This window comes from Rhododendron vialii, chromosome 7a, assembly GCF_030253575.1.
Source record: "Rhododendron vialii isolate Sample 1 chromosome 7a, ASM3025357v1".
Taxonomy (NCBI): Eukaryota; Viridiplantae; Streptophyta; class Magnoliopsida; order Ericales; family Ericaceae; genus Rhododendron; species Rhododendron vialii.
The window spans coordinates 6083051-6103988 of NC_080563.1; the positions used below are offsets into that span (position 1 = coordinate 6083051).

Here is a 20938-nt window from a genome sequence, read left to right on the forward strand (position 1 = left end):
CTATTAGGAGAAGAGGACAAAGAATCCGCCTGCCAAGATCGACAGGGTTGGAGGGCCAAATGGACCGTCGAATTCGGTCTACGGCGTGAACGGCGTCGTCAGGTTCTTGCCGACTCTGGTGTCGAGAATGGGTGAGGACTGAAGAGAAGAGGATAAAGAAATAAAGGGAGGGCAAAACTGGTAAATAGCCAAGTATAGGTAGGGTATTTTGGTAATTCAACATAGAATGGGAAAAGCCAAAACTGGGAAAAGGACCTCCCAGGCTCATTCTCGGATTCTGCCTCTAAATACAAAATTTAAGAATTCATTTTCTCAAAATGAGGTTTGGCTTTGGGTTGCCAAACACCTAAAATCCAAAAAGTAGAAATGGAAAAGTTGAAAATGAGGTATCCAAACAGGCCCTGATACATAGTCATGCAACACGCTACAACAAAAATTACAATTTACAGCGTTCGAAAAACGCTATTGAATGTCATAGATTGCGTTCCAGAGAACGCTTTATTAGCCAATCTGGTAAAAGTCAAGACTTTTAAAAAGTAGCATTTTTTGAACGTTGTTTTATATAAATTTTTAATAGCGTTTTTGAATGCTATCTTAGATAGATTTTTAATACTCCCTCCGTCCCTTTTTAAGTGTCCTACTTCGTAACTCCAACTTATTAAAAAGACATCATCATTACACCTTTCACATCAACTTTTTCCTTCACTCTCCCTACTTATTCATCATCATTACACTTTTACTCACTAACTTTTCAAAATAAAATCTACTTTTAGGGACAAAATAGACAATACACCAATTTTTACCCCCCTAACTTTACAAAATGGACACTTATTAAGGGACAACCCAAAATGGAATACTGGACATAAAAAAAGGGACGGAGGGAGTAATGTTTTTGGATAGCAGCCTTTTTTGAATGTTGTCTTAGATAAACTTTTAATAGTATTTTTTGAACATTGTCTTAGACAAATTTTTAAAAGCATTTTTTACATGCTAATTTTGAGATTCTTATAATAGCGTGTTTGTCATTGCACCACTCATTTAATATTATTTTTTATTACATTCAGCACCAATTGTAAAATAATTATTAGAAAAACACGAATATAATCTAAAACTTCAATCTTGCCAATGTAATTAACTAAATTCATTCAATCGAGCAAGTATTCATTACACTAGCTTTCGAAACAACTCGAAAACACAAATTACATGAAAGGGTTGCAAGAATTACAATGAATTCATATAGTACTCAGGTGTCCAATGTTACCAAAGGTAGCCATAAACAAACTAACCAACATATTACTTGAAAATTTCCAACGCTGCAAGCTTGTTGAAATTGATGCAATCTTCGAGCAATTTGGTCTCTCTTTCCTCCCAAAGCCAAGCACGTGGAATTGATGCAATCTTCTTGATTCCCTGTGGCACAAAATTTGGATCAATAGATGGGTGTAGAATACGTTCATGATTCGCGAAAGTATTTATACTATAAAAGCACAAACATTAGTGTTAAATAAATGGATCACTACCTATCCTCCATTTCAACCTTTTCTGTAGCAAGATATTGGTTCAACACATAACTCCTCTCACCCCATTAATTGTATCTCAACCAAACCAATACTCTATCGAAAGTATAGGAAACAGCAAAGCCAAAAAACGCTATCGAACAAATAGTGCTTGGGAAAAAACGCTATCACCTAATGCTATAAAAAGCCTAATTTATTGTAGTGTCAGCAATTAAAATACCATAATATTCCAACAGTTCATCTATATGTTTAGCAAACAAAACATATTTTTTTGTCCTTAACATCAATTTTCTGCACCTAATCCATATCTATAGTTCTGTACTTCACAGTTTCCACACAATCTCAACACAGTTCAATAGATTCACCGCTTCAACTGTTAAGTAGAAAATACATTTAGCGAGGGAGAAACATTGGGCATATTTGGTCTTTCTTTAGTTGCATAATTCCAAAACAGTAAACAAAATATCTAGTTATGGAAGAGGGCTCCCCGTTTTTGCACATGGTTACCAATACACTTAGTTTTACTTGTTAATAGGAAGTATATAAGAAACTGTGATAACGAACTAAAACAATGTAGATACTACCATCTCACTTGTTAGCAGTGCATATACCTCACGGCTTAGAGTATGCCGATCTGCTTCTTTCTCATTCCTTGAAACCACTAGTCTTGAAAAGGGATAATAGCTAGGTATAATAATAGTAGAGCATTCATAGGAATCTCCACTAAACCACTCATAACTCAAAGCTATCAAAAGTATAATTTGTTGTATGAACGAGCAAGAACCAGCAAAATATATGGTAGAGAAGACACTGAAAGAACAAGGGAAAGAAAGGCGATTGGGAATCAAAACCTGCAATCGATAGAAGCACCCCGATTGAGAAGACCAGATTCTCCCTACTGAATCAGATGATGTACATGAAGTATTCTTCGAACGTGGTTCTGTTTGCCAAATTAGTAGCCTAACTGTGTTTTACCTTAGTTTCCGTGGCTTAGATACTACTGTGTTTTAAACAGAAATCGTAATGGAAAAAAAAGCTTAGAGTTTCAATAAGACATGAAGCTAAGCCTGACTAACCTTGGACACAAGACTTTGAGTGCTGATTCTTCCACCAGATCAAAAAAATAGGTGCAAATTTTAAGCCTGGTAGCTCAATGCAAAATTAATTCTTCACATTAGGAGAACTATACTTATGTTAAATGGTTCAACACTTGAAAATCAAAAAGTTTTGCAGAAGTACCCAAACAGAGAGAGATACCAGTCTTAATCATAAAAATCCGAGCTTCAAAAAGATATGCAAACTCTCATCTATCGCAATGCTGTTCAAAGCTTCAAGCATACAAGAGTCCACTTTGCTTACAATACAGCAAGAGATTTACTACAAAAGCTTGGGAGTTCTTTCTTGCTTCTCCATTAAAAATAAATCATGGAGTACAATCATTTCTTGGGAGCAAACTAAGAAAAACAGGAACATAGAAGCTAAAATATAATTTCCCCATAATGAAAGTTCCTCTAAGTAATCTGCAACTATCTCAACTTAACACTAAATTTTAGACCTCCTTCAGCATTAAATGGGTGGCTGTTGTATAACATTGTGCACCTAGGTTATAGAAGATAAGAGCCATATGTAAGAAGAAGTCAATTGTTTATGTATATCATGTGTACGTAAACAAGAATATATAGATGCAGTTACGCAAATAACGTTACATGGCAATATATTAATACATCAAAAAACGCTACGCAGAACAAATACGCAGTGGGGAGGTTAATAGGGGTACCTTAGTGGCTAATTCATGGAGCGTTCTCACTTCTCATATATCTCTAATAGATCCTCCATGGCCACAAATCCACGCAAGCCATAGTGATCAAACAATCCAACTCAGTGGGCAAATGAGCCAAAGGAAAAGAGAAATTGAGGCATTGGCTGCCATAGAGACCAACCATGGGGCACAAACAATAATCTTGTGTCTTTACCAAACAAATGGAAACTGCCCGGGATCATTCCTCTTTAGCAGATGAAAGCATCAAGATTACCCTTAAAACTATTGGGGTTATATATACTTTCAACAACTCGAAATTTAAATAAACCCTATAACATTTCTGGGCCCATTAATCATAGACTCCAAATTTCACCACTCAAATCGGAGAAAGCCCTAGAAGACAAAATTATCAATAATTATCTTTTTTCTCTTACTTGAATACGAAGACGAGAGGGGCGAAGGGTACGTCCAGCAACACAACTTGTTGGGGTGAAATTTGTCAACAAGTAGAAAAAACCCACTTGGTTTGTTGGATGACAAACAGTAGCAGGAGCCAATTTGTTTTGACCGGGGGGGGGGGGTGGGGGGGGGGGTGCGGGAGAAAAATGTTCCCACATCTTTCCTAATTTACATCATCTTAAATTAGAAACTCAGCAAATACACAATGAAATCTACATCTACCAAAACTAATCTAGAATACACAATTAATTGTTGATCCCACAGCAAACTAATGTAGAAAATAGTAAAAAATACTCGACAAGTCGACAACTTTACAAATTTTTCTCTATTTATACTTTCCAAAATCTGTTGGGGTAAACGGTTCAGATCTTTACCATCTATGATTGCGAGTTCATGGAGGCGCTGCGGCAACGGAGGCAAACAAGAAAAGAAAGATGTTTGGAGAAAATTTGAAAGATTTCGGGAGAGATTTGGGGGAAAACGAGAATTGCATTATCAAATCCTAATGGATGAAGATTAAAAACCGACCACTCAAAAATCAAGCCCTATTTGGATCAATTGCACAACAGTTTTTCAAAATACAATAGTTTTTTCCTTCTCGTTCGAGGAGTACCCATTTGCATCTATCGTATTTTCTGGATTCTATTGTCCAAATATCCAAGGGTACTAGGGCACAAAAGTTTGTTTCAAACCGAGCCTTAGGATTCATATGTGGCAGACAGTAGCCCCAAATACTGTCGAACAAACTATAGAACGGAATCAAGAAGACAGAATGAAAAATCAAGTCAGATAGTACTATAGTAGGGTGTGAAGCTTCAGCTTTTCAGAAAATAGAGGAGGAGGAACAAACCTTTGGGTGGATCCGTGGAAGACAGAACAAACTCAGGATTGAAACCCTAGCACAGCAGCAATCGATCCTGAGCAAGCAGAAAAACCAGAAGAATAGTCGATCATTAGGGTGTGAAGGTTATTGAAAACTAGAGGAGAGGAACAAACCCTAGCAAAGCAATTGATCCAGCTTCAGCCATCATCGGTTCGCACGAGGTTGGGACTTGGGAATATAGCGCCATCTCATGAAATCGATTGAAATTTCAGAGGCTGTGATAGTGGCGTCTAATATTTAGGTGCACGGCTGCATGTTGTAGAAGAGAAAGAAGAGTTTTAATGAAACGTTATGTCAAACTCTTCTGCGTCCAAACAGTGCATGTCCGCTATTATTGCATCTCTAAAATAGCATTTTTGGAAAAACGCTATAAAAATATGCTATTGAAGCCCATATGTGTTGTAGTGACATCAAGAGTACATATACAACAGTATTCAAGAAGAAATTTGAGTTTTGCATAGCACCTCTAATCAAAAGGTCATCATATGCAACACACTCGAAAAGAAAAAAGTATTCAACTGCCATTAGTAGCTACCTCAGACATGATATATTACTGACCTCCAAGAAACATCAGATGAAGAAGAAGCTCGTTTACTTGCTGGTTTCAATATAGGAGTAGAATTTAGAGCTCGTAAATTACCTGGTGAATTGGTAAAAGCTGTGCTGACCTTTTGTTCCTGGTTCACCGAAATCAATTTAACTTTCTGCCATTGTGGCGGTGCAAATTCTTCATCAGGCTCATACCCAAACTCATAGTTATCCCTCTTTTCCGGCAATTGAACTATGTCAGTCCGTCCCTGCAGATTCTGTTTCTTTGCTGTTGTTCAACCAAGTAGTTCCATTTATTACCATCTCTCAAGTAGCTATATTTATATCCTTATCTTTTTTATCTTCTCTGTGCTTTCTCCAGATCACTTGTTCTCGGCTCGTTCAGTAGTTCACCCATTAAGTTAAGAGTAGATCTTTGATTCGTTCCTTTACCGAGTTCACGAAAAGAAAGCTGCGGCAATAAAGGCTACATCAACACGCATTCTCCCCCTTCATTCAGTTTTCTACATAGAAATCGCCATAGAATCGGTTTTTGTCAGATTTCAAATCTCAATTTCATCAATTCTGATTTGACTGCTGGGATCGGATCGGATCCTACTCAAAGCACTCCACCACGTATACGAGTCTTCGGGTTGGATAGGCAGTAGAGGTAAGAACTCCTATCTTTAGGGGGGGCTTTCAAGACAGAGATGCACTACTCCATCTGGAAAGGGCTTTCCCTCAGGGGGAAAGAGAAGAACCCCTCATTTAAAGGTTCGATAGGCTGGTGATCTCAGAATCCGATTCAGTACTCGATGATGGTATTCTTCTTTGACACCCCTTTTCCGTTGCTTTCCATACAAACCAAAATTTTGAGCAAGTTTAGCACGGTGTAAGAGAATTATCAAGGAATTTCCGAGACAATAAAAAAATTTAAAAAAAGAAGCAGAAGTAATGGTAAACATGCCTGTTGAATATGAAGCGCAAGGTTCTCCAAGGCTTGAGAATAGGGTAAAATGGCCTGGAATTTCCGAGACAATGTCAACTTTAACTTTTATGAAAACATATCATCTGGTAGCACCCATAAAGATAGAAATTCTCAAACTTTGTAGCACTGATGTACTCACTCTTGCAGGGTGTCCAAGAAACAAACATTCCATATGCTCAATAAACCTAAAAGCACCTGCAGAAATTATGCAATGCCATTGATAAGTATCCCTCATAAATTTTTGTTGAAAAGTGCCTCCTAGGTGGATCACAAGAATCTTCTATAACAAAGTCGTATATTTCACCCAGCTGTGGGGGCATGAAACCCACAAATAAGGGGTTCTAAACTTAACAACCCAGACAAAAAGGAGTTTAGAAGGTACACAAATTCTCTGTTGTTATGTCATGAGTACAAGAACACAGACATTCACTATACCTACGGCTACGGATTTGATAGAAAGAATACAAATAGGAGAAATACATAGTAGTGTCGATGCTTGAAGCTCCCTGCAGGAACCTTTTTAAGAGAAAATTAAAAATAGATGAATAAATAAAACCAGGGAACTTCCAACAAAAGTAGTCTCTAAGGAAACCGAGGGGCTAAGATAAATAGGTAAACTGCAGATGGCATGAAACTGAAAACATCGCAAACTGAGAAAGCAATGTAGATCATCTATGGATCTAGTATGTTGAATGGATAAATCTTGTACTGTCAACCAAGAGATGGAGGTTTAAGCTTAAGGGAAGCAACTTCAGACCATACAATGCTATAGAATCCAAGGCTGTGGATTTGGTTTGGGGGCAACACTTGGTAGTTTCCTTTCATTTTCCTGTTGTTTACATGTGAAAGACTCCTCAGACCTCAGTCCTCCTATTGCCAGTGTTCTGAAGGACCCGAGGAAGCCAAATACTCATGCAAAGCAGAAGTGCCATCATATCATCAACTAAGTTTGAGAAAATTTGCAATTGTAAGGCTTGTTTGACTTGCACAACAAAACTTAGGCATTCAATTCATCTGAGGGACATGTTACAGGAAGAATAAAGTGTCAAACAATCTATAATTCCGACTAAAATAGCACGTCAAAAAAAAAAAAAATTGCTGAATTTAAGAGAGGGGGCGAGTTACTCTATTTTTCGACCACAGAGAACCCACATTGGAGAGATAAAGCTAATACTCCAACTGCGCTACACACTGCAAAAAGTTTTCAAAGGCATATCAAAAATCATTTTAACCAAAAAAATATACAAAAATGCTTATTTAACAGAAAAGAAAGATGTACAAAAATACCAACATACACACCGCTATATCTGCCTCCGACCCAGTCCCAAAATGCAAAGGCATTATTAGGATCAATGCCAAACAGTTCTACAAGCTGCACTGACAATTAAGTAAAATACACAGGAGGAGTTATAAAAGTGGACATTAATCAACTTGATCAAAATAGCACTCAACAATTGATTTCTAGTAACTCAACCACATAAAAAGGAATGAGTAGGCTTAAAACACAAAAGTGAGGAATAAAATGCATTTACATATTGGATTAGCAAGCAGTTACTATCCATTTTTTTTACTCTTTTGCACAAAACTGATATCTTCAAAGACGACAGGAGATGTTAACCCCCTAGCACAAGAGGAAACAGAACAGTGTAATACCATTAGATTAGTACTGATGCAACCATATCCTTTGCAACTGCCTTGGGCCTGCGAAATCATATCTCACACATATGACCAAATCATTTCTCACACATATGACCAAATCATTTCACACATATGACCAGAGATAATCTGAGAGAGTTTGGTTATACCCCTTGTGTTCAATTATTTTCCTGATGGAATCATCACCATATACCGATGAACAGAAATAGCTTCAAATAAGTTCATTGGCATCCAGAACAATCAAAGGATTTCCAATTACTTGCAGATTATAGTCTGCCCAGAGCAAAGAATCACATGAAGACAACTAATTTACCTTTTCCGATAAAGTCAATATTCAAACTCCTGTAAATATAATAATTTCTGATTGAATATTCTCTCCCTGAGAAATTCAAATCTAATCTTGCACTGTGCAGTATGCCTACATCTCAAACAAAGGAAAACTTCTGCTATAACACCAACCCCAAAGCAGATGAAATCCATTCCCTCAAGGTCCGAGCATTCAACATCGTTTCAGCTGTTGTAAAAGTCTTTGAAACCACCACAACTGTAAATAACACACAGAAATTCAATCACAATTGCATAAAACCCAAAGTAGCGCTCAGGCACAAGCATAAACCCTCAGCAGAAAATAAACCAAACCACAAAACTTTACCTAATGTAGTCTCAGGATTCAACCCAGTAATATTTCTAGCACCGTCAATTGGATCAACATTTGCAAGACTGCACACAAGAAACGGATCAGGCTAATACAAATCCATGATCAATCATCAGATGTTGAATGCACACAAGAAACAGATCATGCTAATACAAATCCATGCTGAATCATCAGATGTTGAATGCACAAAGGTAATTAAGCAGGCTTCCTTCTCCCACAAAAAGCATGCGGCATCTTGAAATTGTAGTTATGCTATCATGACTAAGTTTGTAGGACAAGAAACCAACCAAACTCTTCATACTTAATTTGCACTTTGCAGATCCGATACTGCTACATCAAGTGCGGTGATGTCATCTTTTACCAAGGCAGTTAATTCTAGAATTTCCTTGAGTGTATCATCAAAAAATGATGACCTTTTGGCCACTGCATGTCAATGTCCATGTAGATTTAAAATCAGAGGTTAGCAGATAATCAACCTGCAGCAACAAGCATTTACATAAACAGTACCCAAAACAAGAAGAGATTCACAATTTAGTCTTCAGAGATGTCTTTTAAGATGCTCAACACAAGAGAGAGGGGCCAGAGAAAGAAAGAAAATAAATACACAAATAATTTAATAAATAAATAAATATATCTATACACGCACACACACACACATATATGTATATTGCACACATGTCAGTGGTAAGAAAAATTTATTTGTCACAAATAGTAATTACAAAGCTATATATAAAATATGTAAACACTCCTATACGAGCTCCCCTCCTTGGACTCTTTTACGAGTCATCACCCCCTGTCTGTGTATGCCCCTGCTTTCGCTATGTAAAACCAAGGAATCAGAGGCAGATGTACCTTGGCACAAATGAGGTCAATTGAACCCAGTGGCTTCCAAATTTCATCACATAAGTTTATCTTTTGGAGAGGTATTTTACTATGTTCCACAATTTCGCAAAAATTCTCAAGTGCGTCAAGGTCCCGAAGCTGAAACCCCAAACAAAACCAAACATACTCAGAAGTTAGGATTCAGAACCATACGAGTAAAAAACACAAACCATTTTCGACCCCAATGTTCCAAATTCTTGGCTCCACCCTTGCATGGAATAATCGAATGCCTCAGAGGTATCCTAATTGGATTGCAGATCATTACAGTACAAGGTAAGGGAATCTGAACAAGGTATGCCACAAGCCAAAATTGTGGTACGGTAGGTGTAGGCTTCTATTGATTCGATAGAAACAATGCAACAAAATAGAATATATTTGTCTAATTATTCATTTAAAACACCTTTCTCTAGGGTATTAGAATTTTCTGGTAACACAGCTTCAGACACTTTGTCTTGAGGATAACAATGTCAAGCACGTCTTAGACACCACAATAACTTCCATCTTGTTAGGTGTGAACAAGCTTTCTAGACTATATGTATGTAGCATGTACACCATCCAAAGATAGTTTCTTGCAACCATTGGTTAGCATTCAAAGAATAGTTTTAAAAAAGTTCTCAACTGCGTTTTGCATAACCATTGCCTTGCATTCCCAAGCTACCAATTTCTGCATATTCTTCTTTTGAAAGAAGATCAATACGGGCTCCATCTAAACGCTCAACCAAGAGATTGCCTGTCAATCAATGATCTTTGCCTGTCAATCCCAGATTACAAACACTTTTCTAAATGGAAAATAAGTAACCTTTGAGGTGCGTAATATAAGGTAACAGTCTAGATTTAACTACTTATAGCTACAGCAGTTGGCCAGCAATGATTGCTTTGGATGCCTCCAAGAGTTATAATACAGTCTGCCCCCGGGCTTCTGCAAACAAATTAAAATTTCAACTTTCCTGACCTTGTTACCACTCAATTGCATACCTGAAAGGTCATCACGCTATACAAATGCCATCTTTTCTGTCAGGCTAAACCAAGAGAGCGAAAATAAATCTGTGTGAACTCAATAACTTATAATGAAGACGGAATTTCAAAAGCACCCCACAACACATATTGCAGTATATCAATGGAAACAAATCCGTAATGACCCAAACAATCGTCTTTATGCCAAAATGAAACAAAATATGTTGCTACTTTCTTTGAGTAAGAAACTAAATTGCTGGAAAAAATATTTCAGCAATAAAGCAAACATCATAAAGGACAATGCAACAGAGTGGGCAGAACAAAAACATATTGCTTATCAGAACCTTCATCTGGCAAGCAAAAGATTTTAGCCACCCCACTGCAAAGATATGATACTTATACAATAAATATAGCAAAAAACGTCATACAGCCATATCCACTCACACACGCTGAGTAGTATAGTCAATGATAATTATCGAATAAATATCCCACAAAATATCAGACAGACACAATACACACATAATAAATTAGAAAGCCAGGGAATTAGACGAAGTCAATCACTCAGAGTAGTCGTCCTGCTACTCTTCTTCTTCCTCTTTTTCTTCTTCTTTTTGGTGCAACTGGCAGCAGTGAGGCCCAATTCGTTGTCACTAATAACCAAATCATTCCATGGTGTGATATCTTCCTCATAATAGTATACACGGAACTTATTTACGTCTTTGCGATAGAGTGAAGGAACTTGGGACGACCAAGATGGGAAGTTGCCAATTACAAGTTTTTCAAACTTGCCTTTAGTGTGATCGAATGAATAAACAGGCACTGCAGACTTATTATTAGTAAACTCCACTAGGCCAGTCAATAACATCTGATCACCTGTGGGGAGGGGGAGGTTCCCAGTGAAACTACATCCACGAACAGGGAAATCCCATGGAACTTCGATGATGCGGTTAATCCATTCATATGATCCTTGTTTATCTTTGTTCAACTCTAAAACCCAAATCTTTAATTCTTGGTTAACTAACCTGCCGTGTAGACCTCTAACTAGAGCGAAATGGCCTCCAAATTGCAGCAGTAATGAACCATCCTCGGAGTACAACGAGCCACTAGACTTCGGTGGTGGGTAAATCTCTTGAAAGGTCTCATCTTCAAAGTTGAAAACAATCAAAATGAAACCACTGCGATGCCAGCAACAGAGGAACCCGTCGATGTAAACGCTAGTTCGGCTCAATGATAAGCCAACTTCCGGAGACTCCAACAAATCCCAAGGCCGTCTCCACGAGGCGTCCTTGCCCATAGTGAGAATCTCGCATATTAAAGCACGGACACAAACAATACCCTCGTCATAAAAAGGAAGGAAACAAAATTTGAGTAACTTGTATTCCTTCCCAGTAGAAGCAAAGCCAAGGAAATAAGTAAAAGCGACGCTATTTTCCAAATCCGATGAGAAAGGAAGCCCCTTGATTTCACGGGTAGAGACGTTGCATATCCACGATCGATTACCCGCGTACAAACAAAATAGGCCCTTTACGACGTCCGTAGCTCCATTGTATTTGCTGCAGGAATTCGAAGCAGTAGCAGTAAATTGGTGAGGCACCAACACGGATTCACCACCACCAGGGCACGAAGAAGAAGGGAGGGTGGTTGCGTAGAAGCAGCGTAAGGAGTCATCGGCGTCGGGATATGTAATGAACAAGCCGCCAGCGCGGGAGGGGGAATGCCGAGTACGGTGGATTTTGGAAAAGGAAGGATCTTGGGAGATGGTTGAGCGCCACAGATTTGACACGCACTTGAATCGCATCAGAGACTTGACCGGAAGCCTTGTGAGCACTTCCAACACCACTAACTCATTGGGCAGCTCCACCGCCAACGCTGCCTTTGGAAATTCTCCATCGCCACCGCTTCCGCTTGAGCCAGCAATCTTCTTCTCCTCCTCCTCCTCCTCGATCGCTTGTCGTTTTTCCTCTTCACCTCTCTGCTCATCTTGCATCTCTCAATTTCCAAATGGCAATAAACTCAGGACGCCACCTTTTCAATGTTATTGGAGTATAAATACCTCATATTCCAATCCGCAATTGCATAAGGGTTGGGTATCAGTAATGGGCTGCACTCGGGTCGGGTCGGGTCGGGTCAATTCTGTCAGGGCATTGCTCGGATTTCCCATAACACCACCCGACCCCCACTGAATCCACAAACAACTATAAAGGAATACCTTTCTAAGTTGTGGCTTACGCTTTGACGTGTCTGAACCCAACCCCAACCGAATCCACATACGCCCATATAGGAATACCTGTCCAAGTTGTGACTTAACTTTGGCATGTCTGAACAAAAATGCCCCTTAAGTATGAAAACTAGGGGCTGAATCCAACTCCTCTTGATTTTGAATGTTTCAGTAATTTCACATTCTTAGAACATCTCCACCTCTAACTCAAATTCGAGTAAAAATATGAGTAAAAATTTCATTTGGTATTGTGTACTTTAATGTGCAAACTCAAATTCAAGCACAAATATGCATCAATTTAAGTAAAAACTTCATTAATAACAAAGTCATAAATTTAAAGATGTACAATTTGCCTTTAAAAATTTGAGTAAGAAGTTAAATCTAACCAAATTTGAGTAAAGTATAAATTTGGATAAGGAGTTGAGGAGAATTTTGAGTGATTTTTATTCAAAATTGAGCTCGAATCAAAATTTGAGTAAAAACTAAAAAGTGCAAATGGTCTTCGGTGGTGATGGGCCATATCCACTATTTAGGCTATTTACAAATTACGGGTTTTCGGACTTTCGAATGAAAAACCGGCGGGGATTCAGCGTCTTTTTCTCACAAAAATAAACATGTTACATGTGCCTCTCTCTTTCTCTCACTCTCAAACGAAATCAGCTATTCTTTTCCCTACATTCGATTCCAGCGGCCCCGGCGATAAAGATGATCGATCAGATCGTCGATCGGGCTTGGTTTCTGATCACCTTTATCCAGGGAGGGAGAGAGAGAGGAATTCCGTTTTGTTTTTCGAAGGAGTGCATAAAGGTTTGTTTTTTATCATTTTCCTTCACAGATCCGTGTATAAAGGGTTGATTTTTTTCGATTGATTGATGCATGCATATGTTTAGGTTGGGTTTGATCATCTTCAACCAGAGAGAGAGTCAAGCCAAGAAGTCGATTGGAAAGATTCGGTTTGGCTTCTCAAGTCAGTGCATTAAGGTAGGATTTTTGCCATTTTTCTTAACCGGTCTAAGCATAAAGGTTCAATTTTTGTGAATAAGAGTATTGTGTACATTCGTTTCATCTGCCTTGGGTTTGATAATCTTTAACTAGAGAGACCAGAGAGAGAAAAAGTCATTTTACTTTACGGGTTTTTGGACTTTTGAGGTTTTCCATCTGTCCTCTTTTTTCTCACTTTTTTGTCCTGCTCCTTTGTTAGAGTCAATACAGAAAATATGTAATTATCTATCCCTGGGTAGGGATTGACATAGGTTAAACATTCTTGAATTCAACAAAATGGCAGTACTTGGTTTAGCTGAAGTTTGGTTGGAAATTGTGGTGGAAGATGGATTGGATTTAAAAAGAGCTGTATTTTATTTGGTTATGGATTGGAAATTATGGTGGAAGATGGGAAGAGGGAAATCTTAATTTTGATTAATCTGTAATGAAATGAAATGAAAATTGGGATGTGGAAGTAGAAAAGAGGAGAGAGGGTGATGCATATCATGTCTTCGATGAAATGTTGAAATGGAAAAGCATAAGTTTCCTTCTCCCTTAGATGAGTCCCTCATGTGATGTATATTCGGTTGCTTCTGGTTCTTGGTTTCTATCAAACATAAATACAGTTTCTATTCGCTTTGGCAGGGATGGCGAAGTGGAAATAACACAATTTTCTCAACTGTTATGGCTTACAAGATTTTGATTCCCAAGCCCAGAAAGCAACCTCACACTCTTCCAAAGGGGTACACTGTATCTAGGTAAAAGTGTATGTGTTTCCGTCGTATATACACTGTATCTGAAGATATTTCACTACCTAGTGTATATCGAACATTAGATGGACCCTAAGTTCTTGAGAAGAGTGGTGAATCAGCCACGGTGAAAGAGTAGATTCCTTCTTTTGAAATGGCCCTCACGGGATTTTCTATTGCAAGGGTTCCATTTACTATTGATGTCCTCTAACTTTCTTAGCTATTTTCAATTAATAATAGTCTGTTTCTTATCTTTCATTTCTACTCCTGATTTTTCCGTTTTATGCTTAGGTTTTGACTGGCATCCTCCTGAAACTGGGCTAGGGATGGAGATAGAAAATTTGTTTCCTGGTTATTACAAAGATTTTGCTTTTATAACTGATAATTTACTCCATAAATGGTTTTCGGATCAAACTGATATCTTTCAATTTTAAAACTTTTATATGCATATAATTTCGAGGAGTGAAGGTGTGGCATCCTTTTGTGCAGTTGGATAGTTGGATGTGAGATAGGAGAACATGATCCACTTGCTTATTTACACCCATTTAGTGCAAAATGACTACTTGGCTCGGAGTGCAGGGGGACCATTCAAACAGACCAAGTTGTGGTCTGCTGTGGCCTGTCCTGTCCTCTCTGGTCTTATCCCTTTCACTTGTTTCATGTGGGAGCACTATTTATTCTGTGTTCTTGACTATTGTGTCTTCTGATTTGTAACAAGTAGCGAGGGAGTAAAAATGAATCTCTCCTATATTCTCACCTCCTTGATAACGGTTTAGAGTGGCAATAGATTGATTAAATAACTTCCACCGGAGATCCACCCACATATATTAGTCCTGAAATTATGCTGTACCACTGAGGTTGAAAGTTCTTAACAATGAATATTGTTTGGAGGAGGTTAGAGTGTTCTATTGCAGTTCTCTCGAGTAGTATAAATCAGTGTATTAATAACTATGTCTTCATAATTAATAAATTCGCACCCCTAAGTTTACTCTAGAACAAGGATTATTTTTTTATTTTTTGATAAGTAAATAAATATATTAGAGAGAAGGCATTAAGGGAATGCCGCCCATATACAAAAAGTGGCCGCAGGACAAAAAGGCCCTAAACACTTGCTAAAGGAAAACTCAAACCAATCTAAGAATTGGATAGTTCTATCCAGGGAAAATAAATCCATTGAAGTTAATTTCCTGTTGTAGTCCTAAATCACCCTTTCGCGCAAAACAAAGTAACTTATTTAGTTGACTTGCTTTAGTGCGCTGAATTCATCTCAGATGTTATTTTTGAGTAGAGTAGAGTCTTGCTGCCTATTCACATATCCTTTCCTAAACGTTTTTGTAAGAACCATATGTCCATCACTCTTGAGTAAAGTCAACTATACAACAGTAGAAACACATTGGCTGAATTTCCTATATGATTTACCTAATAAGGTGTTTTTCTCTTTAAGCAACAGATGAGATTTACCTTCACTGAGTAAGTTCATGTTTTGAATTTTTTTATTTTTTTATTTTTTTGCATTTTTCTTAGAGAAAGCTTCAACGATCATAAAAGAAACTTGTCATTTATTCTGGCTTGTATCTGGATTCACTTCTCGGTCTTTACCCTTTATTTGCAGATGCGGTGATTTCCAATTACCTGCTTCATTTTAGTATGTCTATTTGCGTTGCAATATTATACCCACCGGATTGGCTTCTTTTTCACGCCAGTGGTGTTGACTTGGCTACTGTGCATCAGTTTTATTGGCTTGTACAACATTTTTTGTTGGAACTCACAAGTTTATGAAGCACTTTCTCCCTACTACATGTCCAAGTTCTTGAAGACGAGAAAAAGTGGATGGATGTCATTGGGTGGACCTTTGTTGTGCATAACGAGTAAGATGGGAAAACATATCTACAAGGCAAACTCTCATGCTTTCCATTTTGTTAATATTCAGGTATGATGAATGTTCGAGGTGGTCTGTCCAATTGTCAGACTAGTCATAATAGGGGATTCATGTGGATGGACACTCCAGTAATTATCCAAAGCAAATTGTATATAACGAAAACACCCAATTTATGTGATGTTTCCCGGGAGGCACCATACAAGAACATATAATTAGATCTATTAGTTTTTCCTACATTTAGCAGTGGTGATCATTGTTCGTGTTTCAGTGTCTTTTGTAAGTTCTCATGTTTTGCCTGATTAAAAGGACAAATCATGGAAGTTGATTTTGGGTATGATTCATATGTAATGCACTGTCACCAAGTACCCACCTATTGCAGTACCAATCCTCCATTGCTAAATGTGGGTAGCATTATTGAAAGTGACCATGATTCAGCACCTTATCCTCCTGACATGTCGAGAGATAAAACCCTCACGGATTCTAGAGCATTGGTTGTTGTCCCAACAAGTGATGTCAAGGAAATCCAAGCGATCATAGGCTGTGCAGCACCAAAATTTGTCAACCTTTCTATGTTTCTCAAGTAGAAGATTTGGTTCAAGCTGTTGAAAAAGCTTGGACACGAAGGTTTATTGGACATAAAAGCAAAAAGGAATCCAGTAGCTTGTGTAACAGTTGAACCACTCGCAATCGAAAATTGACGCTTAGAAATGCCTAATTTCTTGCTATTTTTGTTCTTTTCTTCAGCGATTGAAGGCGAAGAGGAACACGCATTCACTGATTTCTTCGATCTTGTAAAATTCAAGGTCACAGGTGAGTTATTGATCTAAATTTTTTTAGGCCCCCATTTTGGTTTTTGTTTTTGGGTTGAAAATTGGGGGTCACAACTGACTAATGTACTGCTTTGGTCTTGGTCTTTAGCTTTTATGGCTGAATGTCGCATTTTCACTTTCATTCTTGTGGTTAGATTTGCATTGGACTTTTAGTCTGTTGAGTTTTGGGTGGTTCAAAAGTATCTTATGTTTTCTCGAATGAAGTTTTTGAAGGCCTGCTTGCGTTGTTCTTATATTTTTGTGATTTTTCGCATAAATTTTTGAAGGCCTGCTTGTGGTTGTGGTTGTTTTGTTGTCACAAAGGAGTTTTTAATTAGATCAAAGTTGCCTACTTGCAATTGTAATTTGAAAACACAAGAATTTTGCAAGTAGATCAAGTTGAATGTAAGTGCCTTTAATTGCTTTGATAAATTACTTGATTTCGAGTCCCCTCCGTAGCTCTGCTATACTTCTTTTGTTTTTCCTGCATGTTGCTTTGTCTTCAAAATTTTCCTTAAGTTTGTTTTAGTCAGCCAAATCTACAAGGTGCTAGCCGTGGTAATGTTTTCTACAATAAAAAAGTGAGAACGAGACTGTGCAATGAGTACCAAATCTATAAATCTCAGCTTAATTTCCTTGAGTTTGTTTGTCCCTATTGTATTTTTACATTTTAGATGGAGTCGTCAACAGCGTTTGCCGTGGATCAAAAAAAAAAATTTTCGGGCCGCATGCATTTAAAACAGGCCCAATACCACATCCAATAAATTTGATTCACCACACACATATATGAGCTGCCATGGCCCAAGCCCATTCATTAACCAAACAGTGACTCAAAAGAGTCCAAACAAATTTCCACGTTCCAACAAAACAAAACAAAAAAATCAACACATTAGCACTTTGCAACAGCAGCGACTGCAGGGTGTTCCACTGGCAGTCTTCCACATTTGCAAACAAAAAAAAAAAATGAAAACATGCCCAACTTCCCTCTTGCAGTTAGAGTTCGGTCTCTCATCATCACAAATCAAGTTTGTCACTATCACAAAGCATTATTAACCTAAGTTAACCAAGGGGAAAAAGTTACTGTATTTCAGAAACGTGAACGGGTGTTTCCGAAATTTTCAGAAACCGAGCTTAATGTTTTGTATAAAAGTCAGCAGAGGGATTCGGATCCTCTGTGAGGATTGTCCCTGTGAGAATCTTGTGAGGCTTTTATACAAAACACTCCTTGGTTCACAACAACACTCCTTGGTTTTTTTTTTAACAAAACTATGTGTTTTAGGGGACAAGAAACTAACGGACCCCAAACGGCATTCTTCTTTTCCGTTTAGTTTTTTTTTCCGGTCAATCCTTTTCTTTTCTTTTCTTTTTTTGATCCGCATGTCAATCCTTTACCATTAGTTTGGATAACACAGTGAATTGACTAAGTGAATTGAAACTTCACTTTATCAAACTTAAGGTCTAATATCAAACCAAAAGAAACTTAAGGTCTAGTTTGGTAAAAAAATCAAGATCTAGTTTGGATAAATAAGTGAATTGGCTAATTTTTTTTCTTTATTTATTTATTTTTTTTGCATTGGTTAGTTTCATGTAAAATGTTTGTGGATTATTTGATTGTCCCAACAAGGGATAAAAAAAAAAGGGGGGGAAATGATATTGACACTCCAAAAATTAATGCAGACACTCCAAAAAACAAAAGAAAGTGGCTTTGGAGTTACACTGATTTTGGAGTGTCTGCATCAATTTTTGGAGTGCCAATATCATTTTCCAAAAAAAAATGTAAAGAATCATGATGGAAACTCAACTTTTAAAAAAAATAATTGTCCTCATTCAAAAAAAGGACAGACTTTTAGAGTTTTTCCGTCTTTATTCAAAAAAACTTGAGTTCCATCATGATTCTTTACATTTTTATCTCTCGCCGAGACGATTAATAATCCTCAAACATTTTATATGAAACTAACCAATGCGAAAAATTGAATAAAGAAAAAAACAGTCAATTCATTTATTTATCCAAACTAGATTTTGAATTTTTAATCCAAACTAAACCTTAAGTTTGATAAAGTGAAGTTTCAACTCATTTAGCCAATTCACTGTGTAGAGTATCCAAACTAACGGAAAATAAGAACAAACGGAAAAAAAGAATACCGTTTGGAGTCCCTTAGTTTCCTGTCCCCTAAAACGGCATAGTTTTGTTCAAAAATTTCGAAAATTATCGTCCCCTTCCTGCCCAGCATACCTTTCCATTTCCCAACTAACACTCTTTTCTCAATTGTTCTCTTTTATTGTTGGATTCATTGAATCATGCTCTTTCAATCTAATATAGTAACTTTTCTTACTTCTTATTCCTCTATTCTTGGCAGGTACTTTAAAAACATCACATCTCTTGTCCATGCGCCACTCCCTCCATTCTTGGCAAGGTTGGAGAGATTGAGCTCCATAGATATATGATCGCAACTCTGCAATTGAAGGACCTAAAACACCAGACAAAAGCAAAGGGATATAAGTAAAGCGTCAGATACTATGTGACGCTTACTTCGAACTTTGTTTTGAGTGGATTCCACATGTCCATGTGGTCCGACTCACATGCCGTTGTGTTCGATGTTAATTTTCTTACGGAGACGAATACTTAGTTGGCTAAAATCAACTAATGGTGAATGAGAAATCGTCCATAAAAAGTGCCTACATTAACACAATTTCACTCGCATACAACTTAATTTTCTGTCGAACAATATTCCGAGATCGATAAATTGGATAAATCCCCACTCTTCATCTTCATAATATCGACCATTCTTTAACATTTTTATATTATCGCCATTCGATTACCCAATCCATAATGTAAAGTGCATATATGAGGTTGAATCAAATGAATAAGATTTTGGTTTTTCAATGAAAAAGACAGATAGACCTCTGGATTCGGAGTTACTTCTTGGATAGACTAGGTATAATCCTAACTTTTTCACCTCGAATTTCGAATCACCTCGTTTTGAGAGCCATCCGACAACTTTCTTCCTCTTCAAAAGATTCTTGAGCTTGTTTATGAAGAGGAAGAAAATTGTTGGGTGACTCTCAAGACGAGATAGTTCGAAATTTGAGGCGAACAAATTAGGGTTATAGTCTATCCCAAAGGTGACTCAGAATCCAGAGGTCATCTGTCTTTTTCCAATGAAAAACAAAAATCTATTCATTTGATTCAACCCCTGTATACACTTAAAGTTATGGATGGGGCGATCGAATGGCGATAATATAAACAAGTCAAAGAATGATCGATATTATGAAGAGGAAGATTGGGAATTTGTCCAATTTAACGACCTCGAAATATTGTTGGACAAAAAATTAAGTTGTATGCGAGTGAAATTGTGTTAATGTAGGCACTTTTTATGGACGATTTCTCATTCACCGTTAATTGATTTTAGCCAACTATGTCTTGTTTGGATGAGTTTTTGAAAATTTTTGGGTTTGATTTTTAGGTAATAAGTGGAGAGAGAAAATAGGGTAATGATTGGAAATATGAGATAATGAGTTGAGAGAGATAGAAAGAGAAATGAGAATAATGATTGGAGATATGGGAGAGAAATGAAAGTAATGATTAGAAGTAGAGGTAAAAAAAATAAGTATTTTTTTAGTTGGAATTCTTTTTTCAAGTTTGAATCCAAACAAAGCATTAAGTGTTCGTCTTCATAAGAAAATTGACATCGAACACAACGGTATATGGGTCCGATTACATGGACATGTGAAATCCACTCAAAACAAAGCTCGAAGTAGGCTAAAACTCAATTTTCTCCGACAAGGAATATGCATAAACCTCGAAGTTTTCATTCCCAACCTTGAATGATTTCAGGTGGAAAACTTAGTGGAGGAGTGAACAAGGAAGGTGTTAACTTCTACTAGGGATGGCCATTTCGGCTGATTTGTCCGTATCCTATCCATTATCCGTCCCAAACGAATCAGATTTTGATTTTTCGGATATCGAGGCGGATTTGGATTTATTTTTCAAAAAAAATTCAAAGATCGGATCGAATTCAGA

At 37.4% G+C, this 20938-nt stretch overlaps 1 protein-coding gene and 3 long non-coding RNA genes across 5 annotated transcripts; 1 reads left to right on the forward strand and 3 right to left on the reverse strand.

The window, feature by feature from the left end:
* Nucleotides 1-1119: 1119 nt before the first annotated feature.
* LOC131334282 (uncharacterized) lies at nt 1120-3843 on the reverse strand. The gene is made up of 2 exons (XR_009202105.1): nt 2129-3843; nt 1120-1410 (listed from the first exon to the last, which is right to left on the reverse strand). It is a non-coding gene; the product is annotated as an uncharacterized LOC131334282 (long non-coding RNA).
* A 92-nt stretch (nt 3844-3935) lies between these two features.
* On the reverse strand, nt 3936-9066 carry LOC131334281 (uncharacterized). The gene is made up of 3 exons (XR_009202104.1): nt 8443-9066; nt 7434-8334; nt 3936-7325 (listed from the first exon to the last, which is right to left on the reverse strand). It is a non-coding gene; the product is annotated as an uncharacterized LOC131334281 (long non-coding RNA).
* Nucleotides 9067-10834: 1768 nt separating this feature from the next.
* On the reverse strand, nt 10835-12268 carry LOC131332580 (putative F-box protein At1g32420). The gene has a single exon (XM_058366882.1). The coding sequence runs from the start codon at nt 12266-12268 to the stop codon at nt 10835-10837; it is 1434 nt and encodes a 477-aa protein (XP_058222865.1).
* Nucleotides 12269-13074: 806 nt separating this feature from the next.
* LOC131334280 (uncharacterized) lies at nt 13075-19399 on the forward strand. 2 transcript variants are annotated; one of them, XR_009202102.1, is made up of 6 exons: nt 13075-13306; nt 13390-13480; nt 14126-14238; nt 15842-16159; nt 16853-16918; nt 19275-19399. It is a non-coding gene; the product is annotated as an uncharacterized LOC131334280 (long non-coding RNA). The 2 variants fall into 2 exon arrangements; XR_009202103.1 differs by lacking the exons at nt 16853-16918; nt 19275-19399 and having other exon boundaries at nt 14126-14246; nt 15842-16528.
* The last annotated feature ends 1539 nt before the right edge of the window (nt 19400-20938 follow it).

What these genes read in the sequence shown, in the direction of transcription:
- LOC131332580 (XM_058366882.1), bottom strand. Translation starts at nt 12,268, where the DNA reads ATGCAAGATGAGCAGAGAGGTGAAGAGGAAAAACGACAAGCGATCGAG.